Below are 22,673 nucleotides of genomic sequence, written 5' to 3'. Positions count from 1 at the left end.
TTCAGCCACACACTGCCCTCCTTGCTGTTCTTAGATAAACCAAGCATATTGCTGCCACAGGGCCCTTGCACAGACTGCTCCCATGGCCTGAAACACTCTTCCTCAGGTGTCCACATGGTTCGCCATCTCCCTTCCTTCAGATTTCTGCTCAAGTGGCATCTGATCAACTTAGTGAGGCTTTATCTACCATCCGTATAAAATGAATCCCGCTCTCTCATTTCATATCCTTTCTACCTTGATTTATTTTTCTTGTATTATAACCACCACTAGACATATTACACATTTACTCATTTATTTTCTGTCTTCTCCCTCTAAATGGATGCTCCATGAAGGCAAGAACTATGTTTTGTTCACTGCCTTAAAAATGCCTGGCACGTAGTAGGTGCTCAGTAAATATTTGTAGAGCGAAGTATATGAGGGGGTTATATGGTTGCTTAGAGCCATTAAGCCCAGAGGGCACAGCATCTAGTGTCCACGGTACTTTTAGGGGCCCGTGAAAATGTCTGAACTTATGTTAAACCCATGAACTTGTAGGGTCAAATATTATATTTGTCTTTATACCATGCAGTCACAAAATGTAACTGTAAATACTTTTTTAAGGAGGAAGAGGGTCTCCAAAAGTCATAACGTGGCCTCGACTTAGTGCCCAGAGGGAATGAGCATTAAAATAAGACACAAGGAGTAGATGTCGCTGGGTTGTGAGGAATGTGGAATGAGACCTCCATGCAACCCACGGTCTTCTGGAAACATAAGCACATTGAAAGAAGACCTACTTCATCTTTTGATAAGCCCCGGGCTCTAAAAACTGATTCCTTTCCCATCAGTGAGGCCTCCTGGGTGCACTCCAGCTGGCCGTTCCCCCCGCCCGATTCCTGGTCTCCTTTTGGGTTTCCGTTTGGGTTTCTAGGGCTAGCGGCTCTGCTGTGCTGGAAGCCTCCTCCCTTCCTTCCCAGGGCACACACTGCGGAGCGCTCTGCTCTGCCTGCGGGCGCCTGCCTGCTTTCTTCGCTGGCGCTCGGCTCCTCTCTCTCCTGCTGGTCCCACTTAAAGGCACGCTGCCAGCTCTCTGTGCCGTCCCAGAGTGAGCGTGAACAGAAGCCGGAGGAGGGTTGGTGCCGTCCTTGCTTCCGCTGCTCCTGTTATGATAAAAACGGGTTTGCCCGTGTCTCCCTTGGTTGGCTGCTGCGTAAGCAGAGGCTCCGGTACTTTGAACTGACTCACTCTATGTGTTTTTGAATGTTGGGGACATGGGTGTCCTCAGTCACTTAAAAAGTTTGGGGTGGTCATTCAGGGCCTGATTCTGACCTTCAGATCTCTTATCCCTTTCAAGTCCATCCAGCACCTGGGCACAGGGAGTGCTTGGGCTCTCCATCTTCATTCCTATGGACTCTGGAAACAGGTTTGAGAAGTGAGAGGCAGGACTCCCTTCTTGACCCCTGCCCTTTGCCTCACATAGGATGTTGGGTTTGCAGGTGGTAGAAGGCCAGGTGGGGTTTCCCTCCTGGTCATGGTCAGCCAAGCTGCCCTGGCAATGCCTGCCTTAGACCCCCAGGGGGGACAAGTCAGCCAAGGCCGGTACATCCATGCAAAAGCATTTCTTCCAGAACCACCTCAGAGAAAATCCTCAACAGAGGAGTAAAATTGTCACTGCCCTGCCTCCACAACAGCCATTCCGTAGCTGAGACCTGTGATGAGTAGTGTTGTCCAGGTGACAGTCACATCAGAGCCAGAGGAGAGTCGGCTGTTTGGGAAGCCAGACACCGTAGTCCTGCCTGCTTAGCCTCAGTCCAGGTCACCTCAGCCAGCCGCACCTTGCTTTGGTTGGCCTGGCTTTTGGCATAAAGTACTTTGGGGTAGGATTTAGCACCTAGTGGGAAAAACACACTAGAAACTTGTTACTGAAAAGCTCAGGCCACCCACAGAGGCTGGGGTAGTAATCTAATGTGAAGGCGGCGGTTCCTAATCTGTAGCACCCAGGAAATTGGAGGTATGAGAAGCAAGCATGTTTTCAAGGGTTTTCTGCATGTTTTCTTAGGGATTATAAGATGGAAGGGAGTGGAAAGAGGGGAAAATGTAGTCCAGAAAATTCCTCTCAGAGACAGCACTGTACCTCTAGGGAAGAAATATTTTTAATGCTTCCTAAATACATATGCAGTGATTACAGAACTTCCGTACAGTACGCAGGGAGAGGAACTTCTTTTCTCATCAGACAGACAGAGGGACAAAAGGGAAAGAACTAAGTGAGGCGGAAGGGTGTGCAGTGTGACGAGGCCACTCCACACCAGTCTCCCATGGAGGCCACCAAACACAAACGCTGACGTAGGCATTTTGTCGCTGAATTCACGAGGCACTGGGTTTCAAACTGGGGCCGATGTGGCGGAGCAGCTACGGGGTAAGGAAGCCAGGAGACCAGGAGACAGCCACCCTGTTAGAGATGGGCACACAGCTTTGGGAAAGGGAGCTAGGGACTTCCAGAGGCCAGAGGACTGGGGGGTTCAAGGTCATTGGAAATGGATCCCCAAGGCAGGGTCTTCCCACTGGCTTTGGAGTTACCTTATATATTCAGAGAAGCACGAAGCTTCTGCTCTCAAGGCAGAAACAAAATCCTTGTTCACAAATACTGGGAGTGAGGAGCACCTCCCTCTCCAGGAGACCCTGGTTGACACCTGAGGACCCAAACGAGGACATCTGGGCTGATGGACCTACGGGGCACGAGTGGATGAGTGTGAGGCAACCTTGAGCTGAGGGACGGAGGAGGAGATGGGAGCAGGCCTGCGCCCGGGGCCGGGAGGCCGGGACACCCTGACCGGGGAGCGCCAAGGTGGAATCCAATAGGGAGGCTGGTGGCCTGACAGCACCGTAATGCTGGCAAGGACCTTGGGGCCGGTCCAGCTGGCCCTGCTTCCTGACAGCGGCTGCACCTGAGGCCTCTCAGGGGACACGCAGGGCGAAAGCATTCCCTGCAGTTCACCGACATCATGCTTCAGCGCCTCGGTCACTGCTGCCCACACACTTGAGGTCTCTCTTTCCTCTGTCGCCGAGCTAACACAGAATTTGTCTCACTTCCAGGTGGCAAGACAGGGCAGGCCCCTGGCTCCCGAGCGCCTTCTCCCCGGCTTCCCACCAAAGCCATCAGCGGGCCGTTTAACCCCCCAGCATCTCCCAGGCTAGGCAATGCCTCGGAGGCGCACGGCGCTGCCAGGACAGCCTTTGCTCGCCCCGGTGTGCCTGCCCCTCCTCCTCCCACCTCTCCCCCGCCTCCCCCGCCGTTACCCCCATTCCCGTCTTCTTCCTCCTCCATCAGAGCTCCCCTAGTGTCCCCACCAGGCTCACAGACCAAAGGAAATGCCCCGGTAGTTGCCCCCGCTCTGCCCTCAGCACCTCCCCCTCCGCCTCCGCCCCCTCCGCCAACCCCACCCCCACTTCCCCAGAACTCCGTTCTCAGTGACAAGGCAGTGAGGCCTCAGCTAGCCCCCTTGCACCTGTCGCCCATCCCACCCCCGCTCCCTCTCCTCCCGCCTTGCGGGTACCCAGGGTTCAACGCAGGTGCTGCCAGCCCCACCCAAGATGCTCCGGAGCCTTCCACCCCGCCGCCTCCACCGCCCCCGCCCCCACCCCCAGCACTCCCCCTCTATGCCTCATTCACCCCGAGGTCCTTGATGCCTGTGTCCCCTATGGCAAACGCTAACAATAGCAGTGAAGCCCCACCCCCACTGCCCCCCAAGTCCCCCAGCTTCCAGACGCAGCCACTGAAGCCCAGCGGGCAGGCCTTACCCACTCCGCCCGCCCCCCCTGGGTCGCAGCTGTTCCTGCAGAAGAAGAGGCCCGGCAGAGGCCCAGGTGAGTACAGTTCCTGTCCACGGAGTGCTGGGCAGAGGACTGTTTGCCCATCACCAGCCGTTGAAGAGGTGCCAAGCCCACAGCCAGAGGCCTGCTCCCGTGAGCCACTGGGGAAATACCTTGGGGTGTCTTAACTCTTGGGATGTTGGTTTAGAACAGACCTATTCATTGCCCCTGTGGAGGGTGATAAAGATTTGTTGTGGGACTTGATGTTGGGGGTATTCATGTTAGAGACAGGATACCAAGGGGGAGGCGGGCGGGAAGACCTGGCCAAAAGCATGCCAACCACAGGCCAGGGATTCCAACCTGGATTGCCTTGCTCTTTCTAGCTGTGTGACCCTGGATGATCACTTAGCCTCTCTGTGCTTCCTTCTCCCCATTGTGAAATGGGAATGGCCATAGTTCCCCCTTGGGCGGTTGTTGGAACAGGGCCTGACAGCAGCGAGGTCTGGAGGAGGGGCATTTATTCTCACCATCACCATTGCGATCCCTGATCTCTCCTTGGGGGTGGCGGGGCTGTCAGGGCATGTTTCAGAATTGGCGCATGCTGGCGTTTAATCTCCCTGAGTTATTACAGTCTGGCTGCCAGCCAGAATGTTCACAGGCCCTCAGTAGTTGGATTAGCATTCTGCTCTTCCCCTTTTTATTTGGCAGTTTCTCCTGCTAACTTAAAAAAAAAAAACAACTGAGGGTCATATATTAAGAGTAATCCCTTCACCAATACAGCAGCATCGATTTGGGATTGAGTATACACACCCCATCCCTGCTGTCCACGTGGGGGAATGGCTTCCTTTACTTTTGGGGTCCTTCTGAGTGGGAAACACACCCACCATCATGCACACTCATCCATGCATGCAAACCCACTTATAAACACCCAAAAAATGTTTAAAAACTACACCCCTCCACACACAACCCAACACGCATCTATACTAATATTCCTTGGTTTTTCAGAAAATCCTTCGATATATCGTTTCTTACATGTATTTCTTTGCATTAAAAATAATACAAGCTCGTTGTAGAGCAAATAGAAAGAAATTTAAATCACCCATAATAACATCACCCAAAAATTAAAACTGTCATTTTGGGGGCATGTGTTTTCTTTCTTTCTTTTCTGAATGTATCTATATATTTACATAGTTAATACCATTTTGTATTTACTACTTTCTATTCTGTTTTCATTTACTATTAAAAAGTTTTGTCAAGTCCTAAAAATTTATAAGCATATTAAAATGATTATCAGTATATACCATAATTCTAGTGTTAGGTATTAAAATTGATTTCATTTTTTGTTATTATGAATAATATTTCAGGAAATACTTTTACAGCAATTTTAGTCTACATTCCAGATATTTTTTAAGATAGGTTTCTAAAAGGGAATCCCTGGTACAAAGAGCAAGAAAATTTTTAGGGATCTTAGTCACAAGGAATAAGGTTTTATCATTCTCTTATCAACCTACTATTTACCATAGGGCCAGCATTAGAACTGGCAAGCCCCTTCTGACACTTGTGATTCTTAAATGTTCATTGTATGGTTTAAAATAAAAACAGAAAACAATGCTTTAGATTCAGACGAATCTGGGTCCAAATCCTAGCTCCTTACCTACTCCTGTGTAATCTCATGCCAGTTATTTTTACTGTTCTTGACCTTTGCCCTCCTTTTGACAAATGGAAATAATAATAACACCTTTCCCATAGGTTGGTTATGCATGTTAAATGAGAAAATGTGTTGTAACCAAGGCTCAGGTTATTTCCTTTCCTTCTCTCTTATCACGTACGTGGAGGGCAGCTTTCCAACCAGAAGGGGGTCAGCAGCTCCTTAGACCCTTTAGTTTGCTTGTGGGAACAAGTAACTCCGGTGGATCCCGGTACAAGGAACGAAGACCAGAAAGGAGAGGAAGGATGAGTTTTTCCTATGAAATACTCAAAGAGAGCAGAATGTGGAACACTGTCCACCCACAGGCACGGACCCATAGGCACAGGTCCTCCCACGTCCTCCCATGACCCCCCACCCCCACCTCGTCCTGGGCTTGCTCAGGGTCCGGGTATGGCTCCATCACACAGTGCAAGGTCCATGCCAGGAGCTGGGGAGGGAGCCAAGAGCAAGGATCTGGGCACAGAGCAGGGTGCAGGGCAGCTCGTACTTGTATTGGAAGGCGGGACTGTCACGATGCCCCTTTGGCCTGGACTCCAGGACTCTCATGGCAGTTCTCATCTCTGGAGAACGCTTCTAGTTCTTGGAGTGCAGCCCCAGCTCCTTGAACTCCAAGTTGGTTTCTGGGCCCTGGTCACATGAGCCTAGTGGGGATTGGAGATGTGACCAAGGGGTGACAGACTAGGAGTACAACTCAGAAGTGGGGAGTTGGGGGCCAGGCGGCCAGGGGCTGAGGAGGTAGCTGGTAGGAGCTAGGAGCTGGTAGGACAAGGATCTACAATGCAGGGAAGCGGGTGTGAGCAGAAACGGGGGGCAGGAGCAAGCTCCCCACAGCTGTCCATCTCTCCTCCCTCTGAACCTCGCCTACAGACAGTCCTCCCCTTTCTGAGGACTCTGCAGTGGTCCCCGTTGCAGGGGCTGTACCATCCAATGCTGAAGAGTGTCATTGTCATTAAGATGATCACAGCAGCTGATATGTATTGAGCCCTTACTACATGTGACTTGACTCAGATCGACTCCTTTCAAGCCTCTCAACCGCTCTAGGAGGTGTGTGTACTATTGTCAATCCCATTTGACAGATGAGAAAACTGAGGCACAAAGAATTTGTGTCATTATCCCAGCGAGAGAACTGGATTCAGGCCCAAGCAGGTTGTCTCCAGAAGCTGCCCTTTTATTCACCCCTCACAGAAGGTTATAGCATCCGCCTCCCCATTCATTCCTGTATCTGAATACTCCGTCATCCTCTCTGTCAGGCACCAGTGGGGGGAAGCTAAATCCACCACCGGCACCCCCTGCGAGATCGCCCACCACGGAGCTTTCAAGCAGGAGCCAGCAGGCCCCAGGCTGGACCCAGACGCAGCTGCTGGGGGGGCAGCTGCGGAACGGGAGCCTGCACATCCTCGGTAAGCGGGGCCGCTGGCTGCCCATGGGGAGGTGGGTCCTGGCCCCCAGCTTTGGCAGAACAGGGTACTCACTGTAGCGCAGAACAGCCCACAGGTTATGTTAATTACAGGGTTTCTCTTGAGGCTTTCTGGAGGGTTCCAGAACCCACTCAGCCTTCTGACTGAGTTTAGAGAGAGAAGAAAACCAACATTTAGACTGTGTGTCTGTCTCCATGGAGAAATGTATGCACCAGTCTGAAAGAATAGCGTGATTTGGATAAGGTGAATGGATGGACAGAAGGCCCAGCAGGCAGGGGGACAACTAGGGCAAAACTATGGAGCTAGGAAGGACAGTCACCTAGGGTCAGATGTGACCAGAAATCTTTAGATCCCTTTGTGGGTTGAGCTACTTACTGTCAGACACAAATCCTAGATTGCAAAGCAGGGACTCACCACATAAAAGGGCCACATGCCACTCTCCTCTTGCCATCGAGAGCTCAGGACAGAAGCTGTTTGCTTTGAGGAGCCCACGTCCACAAGTGGACATAGGACATGGCTCCATGTCACCAACCAGGCCCAGGGCTCCTGTCCTGCCCACTCCCCTTCACCCAGGCCCTCCCAGGAGCACAGAAGGGCTTCAGGCCTTGGGGACTTTGCTGTCCCTGTTGCTGCCACGTCCCCCATCTCTGACTCTGGGCCCTGCATAGCCCTGTGGCTCTTTAGAAGCTTCATGAAGATATTGGTGGATGTAAGTTGGGGCGGGTGATGGGAAGAGTATGTCAATTTCACTTTTCGCGATTCCCCTTGTCCCAGCAAAAGAGTAAAAGTTGAGAAGCGGAGGGTTGCTCTGGGGGGACTAGCCCCTGCCATGGGCACCCTGGCACCGGGCAGGTGAACCTTGGGTCATCACAGTAACCAGAACAACTTTGTCATTTCCCGTGTGTGCAGATGACTTTGAGTCTAAATTCACGTTCCATTCCGTGGAAGACTTTCCTCCTCCGGATGAATATAAACCATGCCAGAAGATTTACCCGAGCAAGATCTCCAGAAGTAAGTACCCCCTGGAGGGCACTCCTGGCTTGCCCTGACCCTCAGAGCGCGGTGCATGGCGTGCGTCGATCAGCTGCAGGCTGCCTTCTTCTCACAGCAAGGCCGTGCCACTCAAACTCCTGGAAGTGTTGGAGCATGCATGTGTCCCAGGCCCCACGGGTTCATTCAGAGGCTTGTGCAGAATACCAGAGGTCATTGTTTATCATCAGATTTAGGTGAATGTGCTACTTGCCCCTCCCCTCCCTGGGGCCCTTGACTAGGGATCTGAATACCCCAAGGAAAATGGGATGTAGGAACTCTGCATGAATAGCTGGGCAAGAACCCGAAAACCCCCAGTTTGAAACTCTGGCAGACCATGATATGGAGATTGTCTCAACCTTGGCTACACGTTAGAATGACCCAGAAAACGTAAAAACCTTAGAGGCCAGGCTGCGTGTAGACCAACTAAATTAGATGACCCAGGTAGGCCCAGGGTGTTGGTAATTTTCAAAGCTGCCAGGTGATGCCAATGTCCAGCTAAGGCTGAAAGTCTCTGCCCAGGGAGAGCTGCCTCCTCGTGGTCTCATTGTGGGGCCAGGCTGCTGCTCAGCCCGAGGAGTGGAAGAGGGAGAGAGAGGCCAGGGAGGCAAGTACTTTAGAAACACAGGCAGAAGAGAAAAGCAAGGTGGGTGTTGGCAGCACAGTGATGCTGTCTGTCAGGTACGACATGAGCCAGTTCTTGTCTGGTGCTGAGCTGGTCTGACTGGTCAGCAGCCGGTAAGATGGGACAGAGTCAATGACATGACGTGAAGGTCGGCTGTGTTCCCTACCCTCCACCCAAGGAAGGCCCCTGATCCCAGACTTCTGTGGACCAGCATGGAAAATTATAAAATCATCAGTGTCCGGGCTTAGCCCAAGACCAGGAACTCCATGAGTCTCTTTCACAGGGACCTTGGGGAGGTCCCTTCTCTAGGGTTCAGCTTCCTGCTGACTTACACCTGTCCACGTTCATGCCACAAACGACACTGCTCTCTGTGGTAGCCAGATGCACACATGAACACGACCACCTGGTCCCTCGAGGCTTTTCCATTGCTGACCCCTATGTTAAACCACGGGTTAGCAAACACTTTCTCTAAAGGGTCAGTGATGACCTGTTTGAGGCTCTGCAGGCCATACAGTCTCTGCCACGACTACCCAGTTCTGCTGTTTCCACGTGAAAGCGGCCATACACAAGACGGGAATGAGTGACCGTGGCCATCTGCCAATAAAACTTGATTTATAAACACGGGTGCTGGCTGGATTTGGTCTGCGGGCCATATTTTCTTGATCTCTGCCCTAAACCACTCCAGAAGAGCAGATTCTTAAAAACCGCTTTCTATCTTGCAGCCTTTCTTAATCATGGGCTACGGAAGTCTTCAACCTTCAGACTCAGGAAATTCTAGTGTAAAGTTTCTGGGTTTGAGTCCATGGTGCCCAGTCTCACCCCTGAGAATACAGGGAAAGCGGTGCCCCCCACAGCTGGCCAGGAGGGCACAGCTGGCAGTCGGTGCTGTGTTCCTCCCATCACAAAGAAATGTTCAAATCAGTGCCCAGAACCAAGATACAATCTCCTGATGCTTAGGTAGGTGCAGTGAAAAAAAGAAGAGGGAGGAGGAGGAGCAGAGAAAGCCTCCTCGGTGAGCTGACATCCTGCAGAGCAGAAATGGCGCCTGTAATCGGCAGACATAAAGTGCTCACACCGCCTTCTTGCACAATTAAATTAGCACATCCCCGCCATCCCTGTGAGCTGCGGGGCCGAAGCTTGTTAATTCTGTTAGTGTGAGTCCGCTATGGGTCAGGCCTGTCCAATTCCATTTCTCCTTCCAGGGTTCCTCCTGCCGTGGGTGAACCTGGTTGCCCCAGAAGAGAGTTCTCCAGGGCCTGGGGGACCACGTTGGTCCTGCCGGATGCGTGTTTGCACGCTTTCTTGTGGCAGTGCTGCCTCCCTGCGCCCTCCTGCCTGCTTCTCTCCCCTTCTGACAAACGCACAGCACACAGATACCCTAATGCTTCCTTCCTTTTTTTTTTAACTTGTAACTGTAAATGCCTAACATGAAATTCACCATCCAAACCTTTTTAAGCGCACGTCCAGTTCAGTGGCGTTAAGTACATTCACGTCGTTGTGCAAACGCTCTCCAGGACCCCGTTCATTTTGCCAAACTGAAACTCTGTCCCCATTCAGCCACCACGCTTCATTCTCCCCTCCCCCAGCCCCTGGCAACTGCGCCCTGCTACCTTCTGGTTCTGTGCGTGTTACTGCTCTTAGTACCTCATATGAGTGGAATCTGTTATAGTTGGCTTTTTGAGACTGGCTTATTTCACTTAGCATGATGTCCTCAAGGTTCATCTGTGTTCTAGCATGTGCCAGAATGTCCTTCCCTCTGAAGGCTCAGTAACGTTCCACTGTATGGGCACACCACACTCTGTTTGTCCATTCATCCATCCATGGACACTTGGGTGGCTTCTACCTTCTGGCTCTCATGAAAATGATCTGTGAACACGGGTGTACAATGATCTCTTTGAGACCCAGCTTTCGATTCTCTTGTGTGCGTTCCCAGAAGTATTGCTGGGCCACAGGGAAGGCCTGTCTTTAATTTTCTGAGGAAGCACCGTAGCGTTTTCCATTTTCCATGCCATCGTTTTACATTCCCATCAACACTGCATAAGGACAAGTGCAGAGTTTCCCTTTGTTTTATGAAGAAAGTGATGCTCCTCTAGCTCTGCTCTTGTTTCCAGGGTGTTCGTGAAAACCACTGCGCACTGCTGACCTCTGGGGAAGCCTGTTGCATTGCCCAGTGGGTCTCCAGCAGAGGGATTCTGCCCCCAGGGGACACGTGGTGCTGTCTGGAGACATTTTTTGCTGTCACAGGCAGTCTGGGGCACAGAGAATGTGCTCCTGGCATCCAGTGGGTAGAGATGCCTCTGTCGTCATGGCCTATGACAGAGAAGCAGTGGTGGAAACACGCAGCCGAGGGCCAGCAGCCTGGAGGTTTCAGGTTGACCGGCTCGCGTTACTCTGGGTTTCTTGGCTGTCGCTCTGAGCGCTGGGCTAGCCTGACTTTCTCATGCACAGCGGTCCCTGGGCCAACAGATGGTAAGATTGTCCCCGTGTCTTTCAGGCCGTACACCTGGTCCCTGGCTCCACGCCGAGGCTGCTGGGCAGAGCTCCGATGACATCAAAGGCAGAAATTCTCAGGTAACACGTCCCTTCTGTCCCTCAGAGATACTGGGGGTGTGCTTCCTCCTTACAGTTTCACGTTTTTCCTCAGACTCTGTTTCCTTGGGGAAAGCCACCAGGGGTACCTTGTTTCCCACTAGAATTTCAAAAGCCAAAGCTTGAAAGGGCTTCCCTGGAATGACCACCACTTATAGAAGAAGCAGGCTTGGCGACAGGAACCCCTGGGGACTCATTCTGCCACATTCACCCCGTTCACCCCCCAGTCGTTCTCCCCTTGTTATGTTGGCTTGAGAAGCCTGAGAGAGGAACTGTGTTGACAAAACCTAATTTGGTTTTCTCTCTCTTCTGTAGAACACAGGGTTTCTTATCCTTGGGGGCTTTAGCCCCCCCCACCAACATTCTAATTGTTGCTTACTTTTTTATTGAGCATTTTTATTTAAAATTTCTGGCTGAAGCAAGAACATGTGAAACATAAAAAGACCTGAAAAACAGTGGAAAATATTTAAATAAATTTGTCGTGTCTTGAGAGTGATATGTAGTTATATTAGACGTGGTGATACCACAAGAAGACCCACAAAAACAAATTTAACATATTTTTAGAAGATTTTTAACAAAAGGGAGAGAATTCTGTTACTATGGTTTGGTATCAATTGATGTTCCAAATTTGAAAATCTTAAGTTTAATCCCATATAGACATCAATATTATAATTTATTTTGGCCAGATTTAGTCACAGCTCAAGTCCTGGTAGCAAGAGGAAAGTGGGAGGAGGGTCAGGTGCCTATGTGATAAGACAAGAAAAGCCTTCATTCTCACGTGAGGCAACTTGGACCGTGTTTCCTCACCTGGGCAAGATCACAACTCTCCCTTCCCGTGACAGGGTCTCATATATAAAGGCCCTTTGTTTCTTTGAAAACACCCATTAGATCCTCCCCTGCTGGAGCTCTGTGGGACACAGGGTGACCTGCTATTAAATCGGGCCCTTCTGCAGCTGTATGGAACCTCAAGGAAAATCACGTGAGAAGGAAGGGACAAGGCTCCTGGAAACTGGGATGAGCCCCTCGGAGGAGGGCAGCACAGCCCCTTTCCTAGCACAGCCAGTCCAGGAATTGTAATCACCATCCTCAGATGATCACAGGCTCAAAATCGGGCATATGATTGCATTAAGAAGGAACTATATATGAGTAAGACAGAAGAAGACAAAATTGTTCCCAGGCATTGGCTCTGCCAGAGCAGCACTGCGTTCTCCTTTCTTCCTAGTGCAATCCTGCAATTCCTGAATTTTCTACAATGACTATATTACTCCTGTGGTCGGAGAAAGATAGTCATAATCAAAATAATAGTCCCTACATTGCATAACGCTATACATTTTTCAGATAACTTGCATATCTTATCTAATTTGACTCTTTCATTAACCCCGTGATGTAGGCTGGAGGGATCCCTTTAATGCTGTTTTTTTCTGATAAGAAAATGGAGGGGGTTAAGGAACTTGCCCAAGGTCACATGCCCAGACCCCTGACTCCTTGTCCACTGCCCCTTCTACTATACATAACTGCTTTTCCTGGCCTGTTAAAATTGCCAGGGCAGGAGACACCCTCACCTTCAGATGTGCAGATGTGATCAGACATTGCACAGTGTCTGGGCCCTGGCCTTGTGGCAGGCATGCCCCTAGATCACTGAGCCCAAAATTGTCTGGCCAAGGATGGATTATAAGGTCCGTCTTGGTCATCCCATAGTCAAGAACTTCCTGATGTCTCACCAAGCATCATCCTGTTTCATTGTCACTTCAGTGAGACACAAAGCAATTGCCCAGAAAAATCACTGGGTTCCAGGCAGAACAAACAGTGCCCAGAGGGTGTTCTTTTATGGATACAGGGCCCACATGATACGTGCAAAAGTGGGAGTCCTGGGCTGGAAGCTGAAAGGCCTGGGCATGTTGTCTCTTTCCACTGCCTTGTCTTAGGGTCTCCCGCAAGTTCTTTGCTTTTCCTGAGCTCCCTGCCAAGTGAATGTGCTGGCGCTTGGTCCTCTCCATGTTGATAAGATGGCGTTAGGGCCCCACCTGCCATGAGCTCATGTTCCACTTCATCCCTTTCCCACCCACAGCCCCCTGGGTAAAAGCAGCTCCTTGCACGTGATGGAGAGCTTCAGTGCCCAGCCCCCAGGCGGGTCATCTGTGTGCAGGGAGTCTTCTCACCCCACCCGGTAACGCTGTTGTGTTTCCACAGTTATCTCTGAAGACTCTCCGGTGAGAGGACCGAGGAAGCCAGCGGCCTGTGAGCGCCTAGGACTCCCCATCGTGGGACGGGCCTCCCCGGGAGACCGTGTCTGACCTCACCACACTCAAGTTGTAACTCAGCTGACATACAGGCTCTGAATGGAGCACTTATTTATTGTAAATACGTGGTTTGCACAAGCTTTAAGTCAGTATCGTAGTCAACTTTTATTTTTTAAAAAACCACACTCACCATTTCTCCCTTTTTTAAAACGCATCTTGACATCCGTCTGTCAGTGCAGATAGAGCCCTGTCCCTACCCCATAGTGTCCTTTCCGTGACTGTACATATGCACGCAGGCTGGCCCTTCCTAGATTTGGAACTATTTTTAGAAGATTCCTTGGTTTGCAAGTAGTCCTAAAGTCACAGAGCCACAGTGGCTTCTCATTGGCATGATTTTATATTCTCAGTGCACAAACTGCAGAATCAAACCAAATAATGCCTTATGAATGACACAGCTCAGAGAAGCTAGTGTGTCCCCACACCCAGACAATGCCACACAGCCTCCAGTGAACGAGACGCAACGTCTCGCTTCCGTTTTGCAGTACAGGGATTTTTTTTTTTTTTTTTTTTTTTTTTTTTTTTGCTGCCTAATGTAAATATAGCGAAAAATGAAGGCATAAGTGGGCTTGGCCCCTTTTGTAACTGAATGATCCGACAAGTAGCCAATGCTCTGTTTACAGTGGCCCTTGTGCCCAAGTCCCCCAGACTTTTCCTCCTGTCCCTTCCAAGTTCCCAGCCCCATCCTGGCAGCCAGGGTGAGGTGGGGTGAGCTGTATGAGATTTTGATATTTTCCCTGGAAGTTGGAAACTGACATAACTCATTATGAGAGTAAATGACTAATTCCATCTCAGAGGTCATTTTTTTTTCTCCCTCGAGTGCAGGACTTCTATGGCCAGAAGATGTGTAGGCTGAAACATATTACAAAATATCTGCCTCAAATACCTGGTGCCCCGTCCCCAGCCTTGGGAAACCTGGAACCATGCACCAGGCAAAACCTAGCTCCCTTCAGAACAGCCTAACTGGTCTGAGAGCCCCCGGCCCCTGCAGCGGCCCCTCTCAGTGGGGGAGGGGTGTCCAGGTTCAGCCAGCCCTGAGCATGGAGTTGGGCGGGACCAGCTTTGACTGCCACAGGCAAGGGAAGGGAAATGTGTTTGTACTTGCTGCCTGACCCCAAATGCTCTGCGTCCTTGGAGGGGAAGGCTGTGACAGAGGAAGGAGAGAAAAATAGAAGGAAACTGACTGATCCCTGGTCTGTTATCAAAATAGCTGCAGATGAAAGGAAATCAGGGAGAGAGGGCTGGAAGGAAGGACACATCTCCCTTGGAGCCTGCCTCTCACATGCTCACAACTCCACGTCACGCCCAGACCAAGCCATCCAAAAAAAGTAGACAGATTGGCGAGTTCTGGCAAGCACGTGACTGCCTACACCTGCCTGGGTCTGCAGTCAAGACTAAAGTGCCAGCCTGCGTTTTTTGCTGTGTTTCCTCCTTGCAGAGAGAAGCGGGTGAGCAAGGTCAAGTTCCCTTTGCAGGGGAATAAATCAGGCCATACCGTAACAGCTAAATCAATGGGCTAGAAGCTATTCCAGGTCACCAGCTCTGAGCACAGCTGATTTGTTTCATGGGTTCTAGAAGGTTTCTGAAAGGTCAGAATTTCTTCATTATAATGGTATCCACTCCACCTTCCTCTCAGTTGTGCAAAATAATTACAGAGGATTTAATGATCATGGTAAGAAGGCCCCAGACAGGGGCAGTTCTGCCTAAGAATGCACTGCCCACCCCGAGGAGGTGTTTACACGTTTGCGTTCTGCGCCGTGTAATTGAAATAAAACAATTCAAGGACAGAGAAAAGGGACAAGCAGAAACCAAACATCACAGTTAGGGAGAAATCTCGGGAATCTGGCATCGCCTCTCTCCTCGAGACCTGTCACTGAATTCCAGCCCTTCGAACTCGCACGGCGAAGGTTGAGCACTTGACCATAAACTCACACAGAGACGCCCGCATCCCAGGGCTCCCACCATCCTCGCCGACAAAACACTGTCTCTGCTCCCCAGGGCTTCACACGTATTTTATATTTATTGATGTTCCCTCTGCAGATTTATTTCTCTGTACCTAATAAACTGTCATAAGTGGAAATGCTTCTGGTCGTTTCCTTGTTGAAACCTATCAGTGGCCACCAGTGCTGAGCTCAGGATCTGCAGGGCTCGTGACAATGACAAAGACAGACACTTCCACAGGAAGTGGAAGTGTGCTACTTTCTGTAACATACTGTGTCAGAATCGGGGCCTTTCTCTTGTGAGCTGACATTTCTGACCAAACCCCAAAGTCATAGTTTTGCCATAACATTTTCCTGGTGTTCATAAGCGAACAAAACGAATGGGTGTTTGGAAATAACCAACCCAGGGAAAAATTTTCTTGACATACACTTTTTTAAAATGTAGGTAACACTCTATTTATTCAGTTTTATTACTATAATATGGGTAGAGAGTGTTGCTTATGAATTCCTCTAACTTGTGTTAAAATGGAAAACTTTCAACCGGAAGTACCCTTAGCATCCCCACCGCCAACTTAGCAAACTCCTCAAAAATCTACCCTATGGGGCCACAGTAGCATCTCAGTCCCCATCGTGGTGCCTTCGGGGGGACGCTGAAACGTGGTGCTGGCAGAGGTTTACCTGCAAGGTAAGCTGGCTCAGGGGCAAACGTAATCTGAATCTCTATGTTGCCTCTCACAAGTCTGGGGAGGTAAATTACTTAGCCGGCCTGTGCCTCAGTTTCCTCACCTGTAACATGGAGACATAACTATGTACCTGAGCTTATAGTGGTGGCACTTCAGTGACATAACACCCTGGCCAGCCCTCAGCCCTGGGTCACAGCAGACCCAGGAATGGGCCCACGCCACACTCCATGGTACAAGCAGTTTGCTAATTCCACGGTCCGTCACCCACCCCACCCAGGCAATTACCATTCTACTTTCTGTCTCTATGAGTTTGACCCCTCTTGGTACCTCACGTAAGTGGAACAATACGATATTTGCCTACTTGAGACTGGCTAATTTCACATAGCATAATGTCCTCAAGGTCCATCCATGTCGTAGCATGTGTCAAAATTTCCTTCCTCTTCAAGGCTGAATAATATTCCATTTTGTGTATATACCACATGCTGTTTATTCATTCACTCATCCATCGATGGGTGGGCTCTTTAATGACCTTTAGGGTTGCTTTCCCCTTTTGGCTTTCATGATTAATGCTGCTGTGAACAGGGGTGTACACATATCTCTTTGAGATCATGCTTTGAATTCTTTCAGGTATATGCTCAGAAGTGGGATTACTGGATTATATGCTAATACTATTTATAATTTTTTTGAAGAACCTCCACACTGTCTACCATCCCGGCTCCATTTGCCATCCCCACCAGTAATGCACAGGGGTTCTGATTTCTCCACATCCTCAGCAACACTTAATATTTTCTGCTTTTTGATGGTAGCATCCCGGTAGGTGTGAGGTGGTATCTCATTGTGGTTTTGTATTTACTTTTAAAGAGTAAATTTATCCACAGAATGGTACAAAAGGGGGGAAGCTGCTGAACTGATTGGGTTTTCTGAAGACTCAAGTCAGAAAAATATATGCCCTTCCACACCTCTTCTATGTTGTGACTGATGCTCACATTTGCTCATGGCACACAAGACATAAGAGGCCACCGGATATTCATGTCAGTACTTTTTTTTTATTGTATGTTTGATGTATTTAGAGACAATTCCAAGGGCAAGCACTGGATGGGGAAGTTATCTGCTTTGTAGACATTTGTACAAAAGGCTGTTAAGACTACACAGTCAGCTTCCATTGCACAAAACAAAGATTTTCTTGTGTTATCCCCTGCCAATAGCATTTTCCAGCTCACAGGTTTGACTTCTCACAACATGATTGCTAACATGTCCTTACTCACTCCCACAAGAAATCTGCATGTGACATTTTGGGATGTTTGAAGTCAATCAGATAAAGCGCATTTGACACAAACCACAGGAAAAGAGCTGGGACTCGGAGCCCTAAGGAATGAAATGCCACAGGTATAGGGAAGCACAAGGGAGTTCTGGGACAGCGTGTGCCTGGGACCTGCCACTCCTCCCTTTATACAAGAATGGCCCACTGGGTGGGTTCCCCTCCCCCTTCCTCCATGTGCCTCCTTCCTAAAGCTGAGAGCTCAGCTGAACACCTTCCCTGTAAATGACTGCAGGTAGTGGTTTCATAACAAGCACATTGGTCCCACCTGGCTTCCCTGCTGGGCCAGACCCAGCTGTGTCACACCTGTACCAGTGCGGGACGACATCAGTTAGGGAGCGAAGTAGTGTGCCTGGTTGACCATTAGTTTTTATACCCAATAATCCATTCAATAATGAAGGAACCTCACTGCTAATATCTAATAGGTAGCTTAGCTTGTAAGAAAGACTTTCCAATAATCACACTGTGTCTTGTTATTGGGCACTAAAAAATCCCCATAACTTCAAGTACATCCTTATTCTACCTAAAGCTCCAAACCACAAGAATGAAAGAGCACTACTGCTTTGTTCACTTACTTTTCCTGCAGCCTTTGCCCCTCCCCCTCCCTTAGAGTCCAAGGGCCATCTTCCTCTATGGTAAATCCCTTCTACTAGATAAGGTTAACTAGCTTAGGCTTGGTTATGGGGTGCGGGAGTGGGGGAGACAGTCTATCCTTTATGGCCATGTCTTCTTTCTGCACAAAGCATGCATGGCACAACCACCTCCCCCCAGGTCTTAAGGGACACGCAAACGGTACTTTAGGAAGCTATTTACACACTGGCCTTTAAACGTTATGACCTTTAAACGTTATTTTCATAGTCATCCTGAATATTCATTTTCTCCATTATTGCCTTTAGAACAGCACTCCCTGGCCCTGTCTGGTGTGGCTCAGTGGACTGAGTGCCACCGGCCTGCGAACTAAAAGGTCGCTGGTTTGATTCCCAGCCAGGGCACAAGCCTGGGTTGCGGGCCAGGTCCTCGGCTGGGGATATGTGAGAGGCAATCAATTGATGTTTTTCTCCCTCTTTCTTCTTCCTTTCCCCTCTCTCTAAAAATAAATAAATAAAATCTTTTTAAAGAAAGAAAGAAAAGAAAAGCAGTCCCTGGTCAAGAAATTATCCATGTAATGATAAGCATTTTTCAAAAGCAGAGTCTGTTCGGAACGTTTATAAACAGCCTGCTCAAATCCAACAGCGTATTTCAAGCTGTTGGTATAAGCAGATGAGTCACTAGAAATGGGTACGGCCGCATCAGCAGGCTCTTTGCTCTCTCCTTGTCCTTCCCCACGCATCCCGACGGACAAAGAATCTGTCCACTGGTCCTGGTGGGTGGGGACGCAGACCACCTGTCTGTCTGCTGGAAGCAGCCCAGCCCCGTTTAACTTCGGCCAGGCTGCTGCGCCCTCTAGTGGTCACACCGGGGCATCACAATGGTAACGCACAGCTTTAGGCCAGACAACTCTCAGTTAGGGTTGGCCCTTCTCTGAAGCGCTGGGCTAAGGTCAATGTCTTCTAACAGAAGCAGCCATTGTGTTTCCCGCTGCACAATAAGGCCGGCTGGGTTACCCGTGACGTTTAGCCCATAATAATGAAAGCAGGCCTCTGTGTAATTTATTCTCACTAGATTCTCACCTTGGGTATCACAGACATGTCAGGTCTGATGAAACATTCCCATAATAGGTGGAGGTGAGACCTCGTTGTGAAATTTTAGAGCGGATTTCTGCATCATCTTGTTTTAAATAGCCACTCTGCAGGTGGGCTAGGAGGGGATGAGGTGCCTACGTCATTCTGTAACCCCACCCCTCCCCCTTAGCAGCTGTGGACAGACACTCTTAGCACGGCAGCCCCGCCTAGGAGGAGACCCTAAGTTAATCATAGTGAAAGCCCAAACCAGGACAGGAGTCTGAGCGGCCACAAGCCGCCACGAATGCCTGCTGTGGTCTTTGTGTTCTCACCACCTGTAGTCACTTTCCATATGGAACTGAGGACACCACCCGGCAGAAAGCTCATGGTGCCCTCAGGCCTACGCTCTTAAAGGGGAGTTGGTAGGGAAAAGATTTGTTCCGGTACAACCTGTGACCCTCAGGGTCCACCTCCGCATGGGGGACCCGCGTCCCTGCCAGGCCCCACGGCCTCTGACACAGTGCTTCTCAGGAGGAGTCACTGGGAGTCATGAAGCTGCTGTCTCTCAAGAGGTGGTATGTTAGCACACGCTTCCATTCCTCGTCCCCGCCCCTTTCCATTCCAAAAGCGGCTGAGAGTTTCAGTGGCTGGAGGGGAGCCCACCCCCCACTACCTGCTTAATCCAGGCACCTGTCCAAAGGTAGCCACGGGAGCACGCAGTGCAGGAGGGACAAAGGGAAGGACCAGGGAAAGCCAGCTGCTCCCTGTGCATATTTGTGAGAAATCACAGGCTGGGCAGGAAGGGTCGGGGCTGGCCTGTCACTCTGGAGCGAAATGCTCCTACATCCATCTGTCGCCTTTTTGCCCTCGGTGTTCCCAGTGCTGAGCCCATCTGGTCTCCCTCGCGCGTTTCTCTCTGCTCCAGTGGTAAGCCAAATCCTTCATGCAGACGTGACATTGGAAACCAATCAGTTTAATTAAAGTCTCTGCTGAGATTAATGGTGTGGCTGCTCAGATTCCAGCTACTTTAACTTGACTCGAAAGAGTCCAACGTTTCTCTTCTTCCTTCCCTCATTAACCAAGAGCTCCAGAGCTCTGTGAGGTGGCAATGTGCCACAGGGCCATTTAATTAATCCTAAACTAGACGGCAGTAACCAGGCCCGGAATCATTTCTACAGGAGGCCTCGCCACGAGGCAGGTGTCCTGCTGAGCAGAGTGAGCCTTGTGCCTTTGGGTGACTGAGGACGGTCACAGGCATGGCTGCCTCTGACTCCCTGAAGTGGGCAGGTTCCAGCTGGCACGGAGACCAGCTCTCCCGCACGTGGACACAGTGTGTGTGTCCACGGCACACAGGACGGGTTCTTGAGGATCACGGGCACCAGGATGGAGAGGGGACTGGACAGGACCCCTTTATTCCTCCCCAGTGGTTGTGTCCCTCGGAAGACTCATCGGGAGACATTCTGCACTAGGACCTGCACTCGAGTGAAGGGAGGCCAGGAAGCTGCTCCCTGGAGTGCACACACAAGACCCTGCGCCAGGCAAAGAATTGCCTCTTGTTGACAAAAAAGAAATTGTTACTGAGAGAAAGAGTAAGACATCAAAGGATTTTACGTTCCCACAAACTCAGCCCTGTGGAGCCGGCCTTTCAAGGACCCGGGACCTCTCATCCTCCCCCGAAAAGGCTCATGTGTCCTTGGTCACTGAAATACAACGATAGCAGCTAAAAATCCACGATTAGTCCTACAGTCAAACAGCAAGTACAGGGGCTACATGTCACAACGCAGAGGAAGGGGGGACCACAGAGCAGAGGGGACGTTTTGAGATTCCAGGCAGGACATAAGTTCACAGTTCGGTTTAACTTCAGAAAAGGCGACCGCAGCAGGACTTTCTCATTTTCCTCAAACAGGAGAGCGGTTTGTCTGGCTGGTAATTAAGTAAGGTGGGAAATTTTAAATAAGAAGGGGGAAGGGAGCGCTTACTTCACTTAAAGAACTTGAGCTCCGTGTCCACACAGTCATAGAAAAGGTCCCCCACCTCGGCAGGGTCCGGGGGCGCAGAGCTGGCCAGGATTTCTTCCATTGCTTCGAGGCCCTGCTTCTCCAGCTCCAGCATGGTCTCCCTCAGCGTGCGGCCTTGCTCCTGAGGAAGGACAACAGTGGGGGAGGGGGGTCATTGCAAGGGACACTAAAAGCCTCCTGGGGGGGCCACCCACCCCAGTCAATGTTTCCCACACAAATGCCACAGGGATCCTTCCAGAAGGCCAATGTACTTACACAGCTGCCCACCCCGTTCAGCATACGCTCCTGAGTGACAGTCCAAGAAGGCCCGTTGTGTCATACAAGGCTCTGACTTGGTTACCTCTTGCCACATCCCGACTCTTCAGCCAGACTGAATCGGCCGCATTCCACCAACCCATGATACTCCTTCCCCCACTGCACAGGCCCACGTCCTGGCTCCCAGGGCCTGGTCAACCTGCATCCAGCTTTGGGCCTCTTTGAGAGCCTTTGCTCAGGGCTGCCCCCCATTCCGGGGTCTTTCCTTCTGCCATGGTGGCCCTCCTCCTGTCTAGTGAAGCTTTGTCTACTTGCCTGTGTCCCCATTCAATCCTGAGCTCCTGGGGACCGAGAACTGGGCTTAGCTCTATGCTCCAATGCCTGGGACATCATAGGCACTCCCAATACATGTTTGTTGAATGAGTAAGTGGATCAATGAAAGAATCTGGTTTACAGTCCTACTCAGTACTTATCGGCTTCATAACTCGCCAAACCCTGTACTCGTTGCATTTTGACGAGAAAAAAGTGTCTCATCACACATCACTTGCTCGGTACTTGTCGGTTTCGGCACTCGGCAAGAGTTCCCGAACAAATTAACGACGAGTACCAAGGTGCCACTGTCCTTTATTTCTAAGGCGAGGAGATCTCTTCTTCTAAGTGGGGTGACAGTGAAAAGCCATCATTTGCCCAGTGAGTCCCGGAAGGGAGAAGCTGCTGTCACCACCTGTCCTTGACTCAAACCAATGATCATTTCTAAACTGCAAAGCCCACCCTATCTCATCAGTCTCATCTGTTTGAAATTCTGCATAGAAGAGCTCAGCACACACAGCCCTTCCTACCCCTGCCTGATAGTCACAAAACCGTGCACCAGAAAGTGCCATTTCTCCCCAGGGCTTCCTGTCACCCACCTAGTCAATGTGTACTGGCAGGAGCCCACATGAGGTGCCCCAGATGGAACTCAGAGCGGATTCATGGCTCCAGGGAAAGGTCTGGCAGGGCAGACAGATGTAAAACAAGCATGCACGTTTCACATGTCAGAATGGTCACGGCTGTGGCGTGGAAGTGCGAGTCCTATGACAAGTGAGCCTGCCCTTCTCAGAGGTGCTTTCTGAACCCGCTCAGGTTGATATTGGTGTCACCCTACGTTTTCACCCCATTGCCACAGTCCCCGGTGCTCACCCGCTCCACACAGGGGCAGGCACCGGTTTACCTAAAAGGTGTCCTTTTGTGCAGGAGTAGCTGGGCCTCTTCCAAGCTGCTGAACAAATGCCTGGGGAGCAGGTGAGCATCTAACCACCATGGTCCTTCCTCCTCCTTTCCCCAGAATACAAGCTGCGGCTTCTATG

General features: G+C 50.4%; 2 protein-coding genes across 2 annotated transcripts in view; one reads left to right on the top strand and one right to left on the bottom strand.

The window, feature by feature from the left end:
- The window catches only part of WIPF3 (WAS/WASL interacting protein family member 3), a 67,083-nt gene extending 51,551 nt beyond the window's left edge, over positions 1 to 15,532 (top strand). Inside the window, exons 5-9 of the mRNA XM_090287063.1 lie at positions 3,070 to 3,840; positions 6,745 to 6,894; positions 7,822 to 7,923; positions 11,061 to 11,137; positions 13,346 to 15,532. Of these exons, the coding sequence (XP_090143189.1) occupies positions 3,070 to 3,840; positions 6,745 to 6,894; positions 7,822 to 7,923; positions 11,061 to 11,137; positions 13,346 to 13,369 (1,124 nt within the window). The 3' untranslated portion in view covers positions 13,370 to 15,532. The remainder of the gene's footprint in view (positions 1 to 3,069; positions 3,841 to 6,744; positions 6,895 to 7,821; positions 7,924 to 11,060; positions 11,138 to 13,345) is intronic.
- Positions 15,533 to 18,154: 2,622 nt separating this feature from the next.
- The window catches only part of SCRN1 (secernin 1), a 50,824-nt gene continuing 46,305 nt past the window's right edge, over positions 18,155 to 22,673 (bottom strand). The window contains exon 8 of the mRNA XM_090287062.1: positions 18,155 to 21,193. Coding sequence (XP_090143188.1) covers positions 21,035 to 21,193 — 159 coding nt within the window. The 3' untranslated portion in view covers positions 18,155 to 21,034. The remainder of the gene's footprint in view (positions 21,194 to 22,673) is intronic.

The sequence above is a fragment of the Furipterus horrens genome, unplaced genomic scaffold (genome assembly GCF_987537825.1).
Source record: "Furipterus horrens unplaced genomic scaffold, mFurHor1.1.pri manual_scaffold_9, whole genome shotgun sequence".
Lineage (NCBI taxonomy): Eukaryota > Metazoa > Chordata > Mammalia > Chiroptera > Furipteridae > Furipterus > Furipterus horrens.
Note: the sequence above shows the minus strand (reverse complement) of the source record. Positions and strands in the feature narration are given on the sequence as shown.